At 42.4% G+C, this 14,894-nt stretch overlaps 1 protein-coding gene across 1 annotated transcript in view; it reads left to right on the top strand.

Moving 5' to 3' along the window:
• Positions 1–301: 301 nt before the first annotated feature.
• Positions 302–14,894, top strand: part of GRHL3 (grainyhead like transcription factor 3) — a 62,896-nt gene continuing 48,303 nt past the window's right edge. Inside the window, exon 1 of the mRNA XM_081961938.1 lies at positions 302–495. Coding sequence (XP_081818064.1) covers positions 479–495 — 17 coding nt within the window. The 5' untranslated portion in view covers positions 302–478. The remainder of the gene's footprint in view (positions 496–14,894) is intronic.

The following is a 14,894-nucleotide window of genomic DNA, read 5'->3' as shown; positions in this document are numbered from 1 at the left end:
CGTGAAGAAGGGCAGAGGTGCTAGCAAATTGTCTCACTCCACGGCCTTAAAACTTTTCCTCCTGAGGAGCACAAAACGAAGTTTTCTATGGGGGGGGGGAATCTTACACTTTTGGTCTTTCCTTCCTTAATTTCTCTCCCCCACCCCCAAGACCTCTTTCAATTCATCAACACACACACACGTCCCGATATGGCAGCTCTTCCTCGCTGCCCGGTTTGGAAAGGGTTAACTGCTGCACCTGCTGAGGTGTACCTGTCTCCTGGCACCTGTCTCTCCCAGCCAATCAGGCGCGAGAATCTGACAGAACCCTACCTGTCAGCAGAACGCCTGTACAACATAAACCTCTACCTTGAAAGAAAGTCTTCACTTTACAGCTGATGACTCTCTTTAGACGGTGCTAGGAGCGCTTCAGCCAAGGAGGGGAAAGGACACTAAACCATCTTTTGGCTAAGCCGACATTGGAAAACCTGGGCGGACCATGTCTAATGACGTTGAGTAAGTGGACTGTCCCGTCCCCCCCCCCCCCACCTTACCTCGCTGCGTTTCGGGAGCGACGGGATTCGAAGTTTGGCTTTTGCCGCGATTTTCCAGCAGCTCTTTCTCACGGACAACCAAGGGGGAAAAAAGTTTAGGAAACTAGAAATGGTCATTCCAAGCCCCCTTCGGTTATTTGTTTCCCTTTTTAAAAAACAACAACAACAACGAGCTGATTTAATGAACTGGGAGTGGGTTGCTGAGTTTGGTTTCAGAATTAATGGCAGTCTTCTCCGCGTTAAGTGGGGCGTGGGACGCTAAATGTTTTAGCGAAACTTGCCCTAAAGTGCAACTGAAGTTTGTGATATTCCACCCTCCCTCTCGCAAGCGCCAGTTGAGTTGGAAAGGTGTAAGCTTTGTCTTTTAATCTTGGAAGAAGGAGCTGACGTTCCTCTCCTGTACGGTACAGCTAAGCTGATAGTTATTTCCTCTGGAGTTTTGGATGTTTATTATTTTTGGAGATGATCCTGGAGTTACTCCTATTTCATAAGAACAACTCAGCTGGGAGAGTATTCAAGATTCTTCCCAGGGTACATAGAGGTGCTTCTGAATTTGGTCGGTGGATAAAGCTTTTGGGGAGCTGAGTTGTTGTTTTTTCTTCTCCAGGAAGCCTATCAAAATAAGCATTTTATTCACCTCTTTAGGTGAAAGAACAAATTGGGGAAACCCAAAACTTCAACTGATAACCACTTATGCACAGTAAGGTGAAAACAAAAAAGGAAATTTTGCTTTCTAGACATATTCTATAGTGCGATTTCTGAATAGTAATGAGCACTGTATAAATAGCTAAAGGATGGTTTTAAATATATATATATATAAGCAAATAGATCAGTGGCACGCTAGATTATTAGTGAAGGCTGTTACCTACAGATAAACCCATTGAGCGTAATGGCATGTAGTTTTCTGCATAAGTAGATATAGGAATGCCGAGGTAATGTTGCAGCGAAGGTTTGCTGTGGAAATGCTGGGCTAACGCTTTCGGTGTGGGACAAATGTTAGTAGGCAAGGCCTGCCTGCCCCATCAGATGCAGAGGCAATCTTCGGCTGGCACACTTCCAGAAGTGAGGGCTGACACTCTACTTCTGTTGACTCAGATAATAACATAATCTACACTCAAAGGAGATGCCCTGACAGCTTTGAAGTTGGTTCACTTGTGATTCATCCCCATATACTTCCTTCACAGAATTGGGTTAGGGAAAACAGGTGTTTAAATGGCTTGGAAAACTTTGCAGTCATTTTCTGAGAATAGAATAGAATTCTTCATTGGCTAAGTGTGATTGGACACACAAGGAATTTGCCTTTGGTGCATATGCTCTCAGTGTACATAAGGAGAATAAAATACATTCATCAAGAATAAAAAGATACAACACTTAGTGACAGTCATAGGGTACAAATAAGCAATCAAATCATACTAGGAAACAATCAATATAAATCGTAAGGATACAAGCAACAAAGTTATAGTCATACAGTCATAAGAGGGAGGATATGGGTCATAGGAGTGATGAGAAGACTAATAGTAATAGTAATGCAGATTTAGTGAATAGTTTGACAGTGTTGAGGGAATTATTTGTTTAGCAGAGTGATGGTGTTCGCTTAAAAAACTGTTCTTGTGTCTAGTTGTTCTGGTGTGCAGTGTCCTATGGTGTCATTTTGAAGGTAGGAGCTGAAACCGTTTATGTCCAGGATGGGAGGGGTCTGTAAATATTTTCACTGAGGATTGGATCTCAGCAAGAAGTGAAGAAGCCTGGGCTAAACTAACTGGGATGTAATGTTGAATGCACCTATAGAAAATTAACACACCCAGTGCAGCTAAAAACAGGCCAGATATAATAATAATAATATTATGAAAATACGTTACGACGTCCTAGGCCCCTGGGTGGGGCCTGACTAGTAATCAATGCCAAATCCAGCGAAACAACCGGCCGCTGTGATTAATAATAATAATAATAATAATAATAATAATAATAATAATAATAATAATAATAATAATAATAATAATAATAGGAAGAAGAAGGATGATGATGATAATGATAATAATGGAGGCTGTGTATGCTTTCAGAGGAATCCTTCTGAATCTATTGTTTTGCGTGCTCTAATACAGAAGGGTATATAACTCTTAAAAGACATGTGGATTTTTATAGAGCAAACACTTTATTGATGAAGGCACCGCAGAGGTTATTTTACAGTAACACACAAGTAAAGCCTTTTGTTTGGTTTTTAAAGAAAAATGTTGCTTGAGTTCCGACATGGCTGGATTCTCAATTCAAATTGTGCAGTTGGCTTGTTTGCAGAGAATACAGTGGTGATAATGAGATGACATTGTGGAATGAGTGGGGGGGGGGAACCTGGGGCAGTTGGCTGGATTCATACAGGCTAAATTCATTTGTCTGATTTTGTTTTGAAGGTGCCATCTGATTTCTGGGTCTCGGCTGTAAAGTGAATGCAGTGTTTTCTTATAGAGATATGTGTGTGTGTGTGTGTGTGTGTATGTATGTATGTATGTATGTATGTATGTATGTATGTATGTATGTATGTATGTATGTATTTGTGTTACAACCCCTGGTATGCCCAAATATACTAGTCTCCCTTTATTTATTTATCAGCACAAATACTATATATATATGTGTGTGTGTGTGTGTGTGTGTGTGTGTGTGTGTATATATATATATATATATAATGTTGTATTTGTACTGATAAATAAATAAAGGGAGACTAGTATAGATCTATTTCGAGCTAATTAGCTCTCATCAGCTAGCCATACCCTTACTGGGATTCGAACCTGGGCTGTATTATATCTATATGTATATATATGTGTGTGTGTATGTATATGTATATGTTTTTGTAGATTTTCACGGGTTTAGGTATGCTGGTCTTGTTGTATTACGGGAAAAGACCCAAATGCAACAAGACCAGCATACACACACACACACACACACACACACACACACACACACACACATACTCCCTGAATTCATTTATTCCTTTGCTTGAGAACAACCAGTGCATGTGAGTTATTTTATATTTATATCCAGGTTTGAGGTCAGCTTTTCTATTGCAATTGCAACCTGCTTTAAGCAAGTAATACTTTTCATTGCATGAAGATGGTAACAGGAAAATCTGCATTCATGGAATTTTCTTGCTTCAGCCTGCCATTAATGGTGCAATGGTGGGGCTGAGGAGCAAATTGATAAGCTTGTTTTAGAGATACTCTTTTTTGTCTTGATTTATGCCCTTTTCCACCAGTGAAATTGCAGTAAATTACAGATACCTCTTCCTACCCAACAGCTTAGCTCTAAGATGTCCGCAGTAATAACAGCTCTGACATATCTCTGTGTAGCAATTTTCTTTCATGCTAGTTGCTCCAAGCATTCAGCATAGGTCTATTTGGACACGTTCCAGGGAAATAGTTAAGATTGTTCCTGCTCTCCTCACTTGTGAGTGTGCAGCCTGGGCCTTTTCAGATGTGCTTTGAAAGGAAACTGTTTCTTGCTTGCGTGGATAATTGGGATCATAAGCTATCTGCCTTTTTCTTTATCTGCAAGGGTGGTCAAATATTCACGTACATGTATGTGCATTGTATGTAAATGACTAAAACTTTAACGACACACTTGCGGCTGTCATCTTGGGGCTCTGGACACCTCTGATATTTCCAAATCTTCAGAATGGATCCAGGATCTTTCAGGTGTCTTTTCTGCTTGATCCCACTCTGTTTGATCTCTTCCAAGATTGCTCAACTATCCTTGGCAGCATCCTTTACCTTTGCCTCTAAGGCCTGGGGCTGATTGGGGAGTAGGGGTGGGGGGAATCACCAATGGCCTATTTATGTGCTCTGTGGAATCTGCAAGCAGTTTTAGATCAAACTTTGGCTAATTTTGGCTTCTTTATGACATGAGACTGTTTGCAATTACCTGTCTCTGTTGTCTGCAAGCTATAAGCTGTGTGCATGTACACACACACTCTCTCTCTTATCCATATGGAAGACCCCGTGTTTTTCAAATGATGCCTTTCCTGAGGCAATTGTTCTGTTTTAAAGGAAACCCCTTTGGGGAAAAGAATGATGTTTTCCATAAACCATCACCATTATGATCCTGAAGAATACAGAGCTTCCAAAATAGAATAGAATAGAACAAGAATAGAATCAAATAGAATAGAATAGAATAGAATAGAATAGAATTCTTTATTGGCCAAGTGTGATTGGACACACAAGGAATTTGTCTTTGGTGCAGATGCTCTCAGTGTACATAAACAAAAATAAAATAGAGTACATTCATCAAGAATCATAAGATACAACACTTAGTGATAGTCATGGGTTAAGCAATCAAATTATACTAGGGAGCAAATAAAACAATATAAATTTTAAAGATACAAGCAATATGGTTATAGTCATAAGAAAAGAGGAAGATTTACATTATGTTCTCTTCCCTACCTCCCCTCTGCCCTGCAAAAAAACTCCATCCTTTTGAAGAATGTGCATTCTACAGCTTTCCTTTGAAATCTTCCTGACTATAATGTGTAGGGTTGTTTACATAGCAAGTAAGAAAAGGTCTTGATTTTTCCACCGCCCCTTTGAAAGATAGTTGACTGGGACAGTGTCTCCTCTATTGTGATGTTGAAGTCCATGCCCGATAAAAAAGCCCCACATTGTGATGCCTCTTCTCTGCAGTCTCTGTCCTGATGCCCCAACTGTCTCTTTAGACCTCTTGCATATGCAGGCCATCCCTTTCAAAGGGTGGATCAAGGGGACCATTCTCAGAGATGTTGATGGGTTCCACCTGAAGGCACCGAATGCAGAGACAATCTGCAATTAATGACAGTTATCTTTAGGGTTAGGCTGGGGCAGGTGAGGGCTGAGGGGCTCCTTGGAAAAATTCAAGGTTTTTGGAGAACATCGCAAGTGCGAAAGAGCCGAGAGGATCTTTCTGGGAAGGCTTTTTCTCAGCCGGGGTGAGGAAAAACTCTTGTCTTCACTCTTTTAACAAACTGGTGTCCTTTGGAAGTCTTGGGACTATGCTTAACAAAATAATAGGATAACAGGATTGGAAAGGACTTTGGAGGTCTTCTAGTCTAACCCCCTGCTCAAGCAGAAAACTCTATATACTTTCAGACAAACGGTTGTCCAAGATCTTAAAAACTCCCAGTGTTGCAGCATTCACAACTCCTGGAGGCAAGTTGTTCCATTGTTTAATTGTTCCCACTTGTCAGGAAATTTCTCCTTAGTTCTAGGTTGCTTCTCTCCTTGATAAGTTCTCAGTCCTTTGCTTCTCGTCCTTCAAACATCAGTTATGATGTTTGAAATGGAAATGCATTTTGTATCATGTCAAGAGCTTCCTCGGTGACGGCTGACAATTGTTTTCCTGTTAGGGAGAGGGCACTCTGCTCCTCTTCTTCCCTGGAATTCCCTGTGGGATATAAAATATAATTGCATGGTTGTTTGGATGGAGCTTCTGCCCTATTGCAGGACACATGATAGTTTGATTCCCCCCCCCCCCCTTGTTTGGTCAAGAGGATCGCTGGCTATGGCTGTCCTTGAAATCTTGTACATAGTGGTCCTTTCAGACCCAAATAAAGGTGGGTTTCACAGGGTCAGAGTAAAAAAACCAAAACTGAAATCACAGCCATATCCATACAATCAAAGCCCCGCCCTCTTTCTTGAGATTTTGAAATCTCTCTCTGTCAATATTCCTGTTTCTGGACCAACATGGGCAACATCCATCCAAATGTAATGATGAAAATCTGGGATAGACTGGACTGGACTGGACTGGACTGGAGTAGAGTAGAGTAGAGTAGAGTAGAGTAGAGTAGAGATAGAATAGAATAGAATAGAATAGAATAGAATAGAATAGAATAGAATTCTTTATTGGCCAAGTGTGATTGGACACACCAGGAATTTGTCTTTGGTGCAGATGCTCTCAGTGTACATAAGGAGAATAAAATACATTGTCAAGAAGAATAGAGTAGAATAGAATTCTTTATTGGCCAAGTGTGATTGGACACACAAGGAATTTGCCTTTGGTGCCTATGCTCTCAGTGTACATAAGGAGAATAAAATGCATTCATCAAGAACAAAAAGATACAACACTTAGTGATAGTCAAAGTTACTAATAAGCCATCAAATCGTACTAGTAAACAAATAAAACAATATAAATTGAAAGATATAAGTAACAGGGTTATAGTCATACAGTCATAAGTAGGAGGAGATGAGTGATAGGAATGATTAGGAGATTAATAGTAATAAGTAATAGTTAGGGGAGTCCCCCAGGTGTTTCCAACCTGCTTCGGGCCAAACGCCTCCCTCTGCTTGACCTACCTCACCAGGATGTTGTTGTGGGGAAAAGCTGTGAGGAAAAGGCATTGCAGATGCCCAGGAGCCCTGGTGGTGCAGGGGTTGAACTTCACAGTCTTGCAGCCTAACTCTGCCCACAGTCTAGAGTTCGATCCCGACAGGGCTCAAGGTTGACTCGGCCTTCCTTCTGTGGTTGGTAAAATGAGGACCCAGATTGTTGGGGGACAATATGCAAATTGTGCTTACATTGTAAGACACTTCAGATAGCGCTGTAAAGCGCTATGGGGCCTAAAATGCTATTAATATGAGCTCCTGAAGGAAAAATGAGACGTCGATCTAGCATCCAGCCTTTTCTCATCTAAATGGCTCCAGAAATGGTGTGATGGTTCGCATCAGCCATGCAGTTTTGAAAGAGCAGAGGTTGCACCAGCCACGGAATAGATTTAGATTTTTAAAAAGAAAAGAAAAGAAAAATTCAAACATTCTACCTTTCAGAAAACGGAGGCAGGAGAAAAGGACTCTTAAGAAATTCATGTCTACAGTATTTCTCTTTTTATTTATTCATTTACGATTCTGCACTTTAGGCATTTTTCACTGTCTCTGCTCTTTTGACTATGTGACTGAGCTCCAAAATAGGGGTGGCTTTGCAGACGCACGCCTGGTGCGGCTTTCATCCCTACGTGCTGACTCAGAGGGAATGGGTTTTATTTCCTAGAATTCCCCTCCACCCAACCTTTGCCCATATTTCCCCCCCCTTCTAACCTCCCAGGAATGGGGTTCCGCCCTCCAGCTGCCCCCCCCCCCGTCTGGAGTGGTGTAGGGCAAAGGTGTCCAAACTTGGGAACTTTAAGACTTGTAGGGCAAGGGAAAGGTGAGGAAAAGCCCTGCCGTGCGCCAGGAAAACTGCCGGCCTTGAAGGAGTTAAGCCAACAAGGCTCTCCACTGTGGTTTGTGGTCGAAACCATGATTGCCAGGAGCAAATTTTTGTCATGCAGCAAGGCGTGCTCTTGAAATGTTGAGTTATACTTTTGGTGAATGAAAAGGTTAAAGGCTTTTATTAACGTGTAGGAGGGCTCCTCCTGGATCCAGGCGCGCTCTCTCTCTCCCTCTCCCTCTCTGTATGTGTGTGTGTGTGTGTGTGTGTGTGTCTCTGTGTGTAAGTAAGTGTGTGCATGACAGATTGCATGCATGGATGTCTTTCCCTTCCCTTTTTTCCTTTCTTCATTTCAAGGGGTGGTGGTGGTTAGGAAAGTCCTCTAAAGTTAGGGGAAAGTTTGCAGATGAACTTGTCTCCCCCGAGAAACTAGACATTTCAACTGCAACTGGTGTGCCTTTTGTTTGAATCTTGCACAACTCAACACAAAAGATGTTGAGAGTGCGGAGAAGAGTGCAGAGAAGAGCAACAAAGATGATTAGGGGACTGGAGACTAAAATATATGAAGAACGGTTGCAGGAACTGGGCAGGGCTAGTCTAATGAAGAGAAGAACCACGGGAGACATGATAGCAATCTTCCAATATTGGAGGGGCTGCCACAGAGACGAGGGGGTAATGCTATTTTCCATGGCACCCGAAGGCCAGACGAAGAATAATGGATGGAAACTGACCAAGGAGAGATTCAACCTAGAAACGAAAGGAGGAACTTTCTGACAGTGAGAACAATCAACCAAGTTGCCTTCGGAAGTTGTGGGAGCTTCATCACTTGAGACTTTCAAGAAGACATTGGAGTGCCATTGGTCAGAATTGGTGTAGGGTCTCCTGCTTAAGCAGTGGCGGAGGTATTGGACTAGATGACCTATAACGTCCCTTCCAACTCGGTTAATCTGTTATCTGTTAACTCTCCATGGCTGTGGTACTCATGCCGTTCGCTAGTACCAGGGATTGCTGTTTGGCTTCCATAGGGCCCTTCTACTTGAGAGTTGCAAGCGTTTGAAAAGGATATTGGTTGTTGGTAGACTTTCTTAGATGACGTCTTACATACTGGTAGTCCTCAATTTACAACCCCTGGTTGCTGAACGTATAATGAGTCCTCACACTTACGACTGCTGCAGCATCCCCATGGTCATGTGATCAAAATGTGGACACCTGGCAACCCGTCATGTATTTACGAAGGTCGTAGCATCCTGGGGATCATGCGATCACCATGTGGGAAGGCAGAATCTCTTCATGACTGTGTGTTTCACTTAGCCGCCGCAGTGATTTACTTAACAACTGGTTAAAAAAGTCATAAAATCAGGTGCAACTCATTTAATAACCATCTCGCTTAGCATTCTGGTCCCAATTCAGTTCAGGACTGTGTGTGTCTGTGTGTCTGTGTTTGTGTCTATTTGTGTAAACATGAAGCCAGCACAGTGCTTAAACGAGCATTAATATAAGTCCCATTTTCTTGTCTGAAAGAAATGACGGTAACATAGGAACTTGGCTTGCATTGTTCGGGTTCACACAACCTGCTCAATGTTTGGTTCTGGAGCAGTATGCTTTGTGATGGCTTAGGAACAAAGGAATGGGCAGGTTTTTGCCAACCACACCCACAGGGGCATAGTGGAGATAAATGGCAAGCAAGAGGGGAGGAGAGGGGGCTGGAATTCTTTGCGCAAATATTGCCTCTACCGATCTCAGAAAAGCTAAGTCGGGTCAAAGCTGGTTGCTGTTTGGATGGGAGCTTGCTGAAATGAGAAACTAGAAGTCAAAAACAACCCAGAAGAAGGCAATTGTAGCATGTAGTTGCTCACACACAGTAAGATGGGCTGTTATAAAATTTGTTTCAGGGACGCGGTGCCTCAGTGGCTAAGACACTGAGCTTGCCGATCACAAAAGTCAACAGGTCGGCAGTTCAAATCCCTAGCGCCGCATAAGGGAGTGAGCTCCCGTGACTTGTCCCAGCTTCTGCCAACCTAGCAGTTCAAAAGCAGGTAAAAAAGGCAAGTAGAAAAATAGGAACCACCTTTGATGGGAAGGTAACAGCATTCCATGCGCCTTCAGTGTTTAGTCATGCTGGCCACATGATCACAGAGACGTCTTCAGATAGCGCTGGCTCTTTGGCTTTGTAACAGAGATGAACACGACCCCCTAGAGTCGGGAACAATTAGCACACTTGTGTGAGGGGAACCTTTCCCTTATTAATTCATTTAGTAAAATAAGATACCAGAAAACCCTTAAAGTCAGAAGAACAGAAGAAGCTTCTAGGATGAGAAGTGAAATGTCTTCAAGGAAAAACGAAATCTAGTTCCCTTTTGAAAAAGCACCTTTGTACAGCCAGACGTTTCCTTGCAGTCCAGTTGGAGACCCTGGTTATACACACCTTGCTAGTAATCCGATACGCACTTGGAGATTTTGTGCTTGTTTGTGTGTGCACAGAGAACCACTGGAACATCAGCCCTTCTGTAACCCGTGTGGTTGTGCAAGTGATAGTGGAGGTGCTTGTGCAAAAGCAGATCAGTCTAGGGATTTGATTCAGCAAATCCATGGATGTGTCTTCTGACTTAATTTCCAAATCTACATAACGTGAGACTGAATACTGTAGGGTGTCTCCGTTGATGAGAATTGGAAGAGTCTCACTTCCCAAGGTGGCATGGAGAAGGGAAAGAGAGTGTGTGTGTGTGAAAACGTGTTACATTTCTAGGCTAGATTTCCTCCAGGGCTCAAGGAAGTCTCCCTAACTCTTCTCCCCTCCATGTTGATCTTCATAAAAGCCGTGGGATGTAGAATAGGTTGAGTAATAGCAGCAGACTTATTTATTTCAACTTCCTGGCTAAGTGGGGATTTAAACCTGGGCTTCCCTTCTCCAACCTCACCACCCGACTGCATTTTATAATAATGATACCAGTCTGTTTTTGTCTCTAAGCAATCAAACATTGAGGGACACATTGGCTCAGTGGCTAAGACGCTGAGCTTGTCGATCAGAAAAGTCAACAGTTCGGCGGTTCGAATCCCTAGCGCCGCGTAATGGAGTGAGCTCCCGTTTAGTTGTCCCAGCTTCTGCCAACCTAGCGATTCGAAAGCATGTAAAAAATGCAAGTAGAAAAATAGGGACCGCCTTTGGTGAGAAGGTAACAGCATTCTGTGTGACTTCAGCGTTTAACCATGCCGGCGGAGACATCTTCAGACAGCGCTGGCTCTTCAGCTTTGAAACGGAGATGAGCACCGCCCCCTAGAGTCGGGAACTACTAGCACGCTTGTGCGAAGGGGAATCTTTACCTAATCAAACATTTTGTGGTAGAAGACCTAACCTGGTCAACTTGAAGATGTGTCGATTCTTGGGTTTTACTTATTAGGTTGACTTGTTGTTATAGGAATGTTTAGTTTATATTATTATGGAAAAGTAAAAAGTTGAGGTTTGGTGTTAATGCTTTATTCTACTTCAACAGAGGGAGTCAGAGGTCAGTGCATTTTTTTTCTTTTCTCCCTCACTTTTCTTTCTCCTTCTCCTCCTCACTCTGTCCTACTATTTGTTTTTGTATTTTGTCCTATAATCTAATAAAACATTTTTTAAAAAATATGTGCGGACTCCCTCCCATTCCCATCATCCTCAAAAGGCATGGCCAACAGGCAGGAATGTGTCAGGGTAACAGGCAATCCTTGAGTTACAACTGGGCACTTAGCAATCATTTGAAGTTACTGATATTACTTAGGGTCTGAATTCAAAGTTTCAATGACTGACATCCTGCCCCCTCCTGTGGTCACATGACTGTATTTTGGGTGCTTGGGTTAGGGTTAGGGTTACATTACATTTTACATTAAACATTTATAGCTGTTTGCAGCTTCCTGTGATCACATGACTATGGTTTTTGCTGGAAACTGACTTTTACTTTAATGTTTGCCAAAGAAATAACCCAAAATACCCATGTTGTAGCAAACAATGAGTTTGTATAACGGCCTCAGTATTTGCTTAACGACCACTGCAAAAAGGGTCATAAGATTGGGCATGGTTGCGAGATAACCCGCTTAACAATTGGAACGATTTACAACCAAAATTGGGGAATCATTTATGGTCATAAGTTGAGGACTACCTGTATAGGGTTTCCACTCCTCCAGTAGCTGAGAGCAAGGGGGGGGGATATTTTGGGATGTGAAAATGAGGGGGGCTCTTATTACCTCTGGGTCTTGAAACAAACATAGCAAATCAGTTTCCAAAGTAGAGAAGGGGCATAATTAAAGTTTTCTGTTATTGTGAAACTTTCACTATTTTTTTTGTCCCAGATTGCATATCAGTGGAAGATTCATCTCTGCCCACACACTCACTCTCCACACCTTCTTTCACATACAGTTTCATACCGTTCCCCCCTGTGGGGGCTAGTTTCTCCCAGGTTTACACTATATTAGATTCTATTCACAATATTGAGCGTAAAAAGAGTGGTATGCATAAGATACGCTTGCCTATGATGGCGCAGTGGTCACAGTGCAGTATTGCAGGCTAACTCTGCCCACTGCCAGCAGTTCGATCCTCAACAGCTCAAGGTTGACAGCCTTCCATCCTTCCGAGATTAGTAAAATGAGCCAGATGGTTGGGGGCAGGAGGCTGACTCTGTAAACCGCTTAGAGAGGGCTGGAAAGCACTGTGAAGTGGTATATAAGTCTAAGTGCTATTGCTATGGTTAAATGAACCATGGTTTATTGAATCTTATTGTCTGGGTTTTCACAATGCAGTGAATTATATATAATAATACTTTATTTACAGTCACAGACCAAAACACGACCACTACAAAAGAGACACAGCAGCCAGTCACCAAAAGCCCAACTAAGGGAGGTTACAGCTCTCTCCTCTAATGGTCACAGCTCTCAAGAAAAACCTGGAAACCTGAGAGGTGATGTACAAGGAGACATCCCCAAGGCAATGCACAAACAAATCACAGCCATCAGGTCCAGAAGGGATGATTTCAGGAAGAGACAGCAACCTTGATCTGTCTGCTCTATACATAGGGCAAGATAGAAGGACATGCTCCGCTGTCTCGACCTCGGCTCTGTCACAAGGGCACAGCCGCTCGTTAATCGGGAGCTAATGCAGTGAATTGTCTAGAATGTGATTAGTTAAGGGTGAGGTTCAGTGGATGGTAAGAAGAAAATGACTAGGTTCACCCAACATCATGAACTGGATCAGTTATAACCTAGCAGCTGCATTCATACAACATGTTCAGATTAACAGAAAAGCAGAATGACAGAACTGGAAAGGACCTTGGGGGTCTTCTAGTCCCACCCACCACTCAAGCAAGAAACCCTATAGCAGTTCAGACAAATGATTGTCTAACCTCTTCTTAAAAACTTCCAGTGTTGGACCAGCCACGATTTCTGGAGGCAAGCTGTTCCACTGGTTAATGGTTCTCACTGTCAGGAAATTCCCCCTAAGTTCTAGGTTGCTTCTCTCCTTGATACATTTCCATCCATTGCTTCTTGTCCTGCCTTCAGGTGCTTTGGAGAACAGGTTGATCCCCTCATCTTTTGTGGCAGCCCCTCAAATATTGGAAGTCTGCTAACTTAACTGCTTAGCTAGCTTTAACCTTGGTGAAACATATGGCAGGTGAGGGAAATTGTTGTTCTGTGTGACTCCAAACCTCTTTTTATCAATTAATTAAATTTATATACCACCTATCTTATTATCCAAAGTGACACTGGGTGGCTTTTAGTTATTCACTGCATTTCACAAATGTAGGAAGTAGACTAACTCAGTAATCGATCAGGTTGATTTAATCATACAAGAAATGGTTTTAAAAAGTCAAAATGGCAGCCACAACAATGAGCTTGGAGCTCTACTTCTTAATGTGGGTTGCCTTTCCTAGACCTTGTCTCATTGCTTTGTATTTGACTTACATGGTTGACCTAGATCAGTTTTTCGCAAGCTTCACAAATTTAAGATGTGTGGACTTCACTTACCAGGATTCCTGGCTGGGGAGGTGAAGTTCATACATCTTAAAAGTTGCCAAGGTTGAGAAACATTGATTTAGATAGTTCTGTTCTCTTCTTTTTGACCAGGTAAGAAGACAGCCACCTGATCTCTATCTTTGTTGACAAGATGGATTTCCTACTCCCCCTATTACTCGCCCTTCTCTGCCTGACAGCTACACAAAAGAGAACAAACTTGTAAAAAAGGAAAGTTTGTTTTACCAAACTGACTTTCCCAAAGACTGTCGTTAACATGGAAAACTTTGGGAGGTAGAAATAAGTGAGGTGGCCATAGGAAGACTTCTCAAGAAGATTTGGGGGCATTACCTCACACTTATTCCTGCCCTGTTTCAAATTTAAAGAGAAAACTTTAATGGGCAAGGTATGTGTGTGTGTAGGTAGCAACAATAGAGTATTTTTATATTTACATAGTTTAATAGCCTACAAATATGGCAATTAGCCTACGAATATAGTTTAATAGGGACGTGACGGCTCGTGGCTAAGATGCTGAGCTTGTCGATCAGAAAGGTTGGCAGTTGGGCGGTTTGAATCCCTAGCGCTGCGTAACGGAGTGAGCTCCCGTTTTTTGTCGCAGCTTCTGCCAACCTAGCAGTTTGAAAGCACGTAAAAAATGCAAGTAGAAAAATGGGAACCACCACATTCCGTGCGCCTTTGCCGTTTAGACAGCGCTGGCTCTTCGGATTTGAAACGGAGATGAGCACACACACCCCTAGAGTCGGGAACGACTGTATCTGTGAGGGGGACCTTTACCTTTATGGTGTTCAAGTGGTGCTCCAGTTGCTTCGGAATTGCACCCCAAAACATCATTATTATCCAGAGCTGGTACCCCGAAGCAGAGATGCCAACAAAACAAAACTACAATACACGTATAGTGTAGAATGAAGAGTCAAACTATCATGCTCCATTCAGAAGTGAAATTATAAACAATGCAGGCAATTAAACGCTGGCCTTTCCAGCAAGCCTTGGGGCAGATATCTCATAAAGCGTTTCGTTCTTGGAATAGAGTGTTCTGTTATAACTGAGGTTGTTTATTGTCCCTGACATAGAATTGTCAGTTCTTTGTTGCTTGTTTCATTTTTAAGTTTGTGTTTGAGCTTATTTTACAGAAGACTATGTCAGCCACTGAGTCAGTTCCTGGATTCATCCAATAAATAACAACAACATGGGGTGCTAAGCTATGTC

The sequence above is a fragment of the Natrix helvetica genome (genome assembly GCF_964273705.1).
Source record: "Natrix helvetica genome assembly, chromosome: 9".
Taxonomy (NCBI): Eukaryota; Metazoa; Chordata; class Lepidosauria; order Squamata; family Natricidae; genus Natrix; species Natrix helvetica.
The sequence above is the reverse complement of the archived record's forward strand: the minus strand, read 5'-3'. Positions and strand labels throughout refer to the sequence as shown.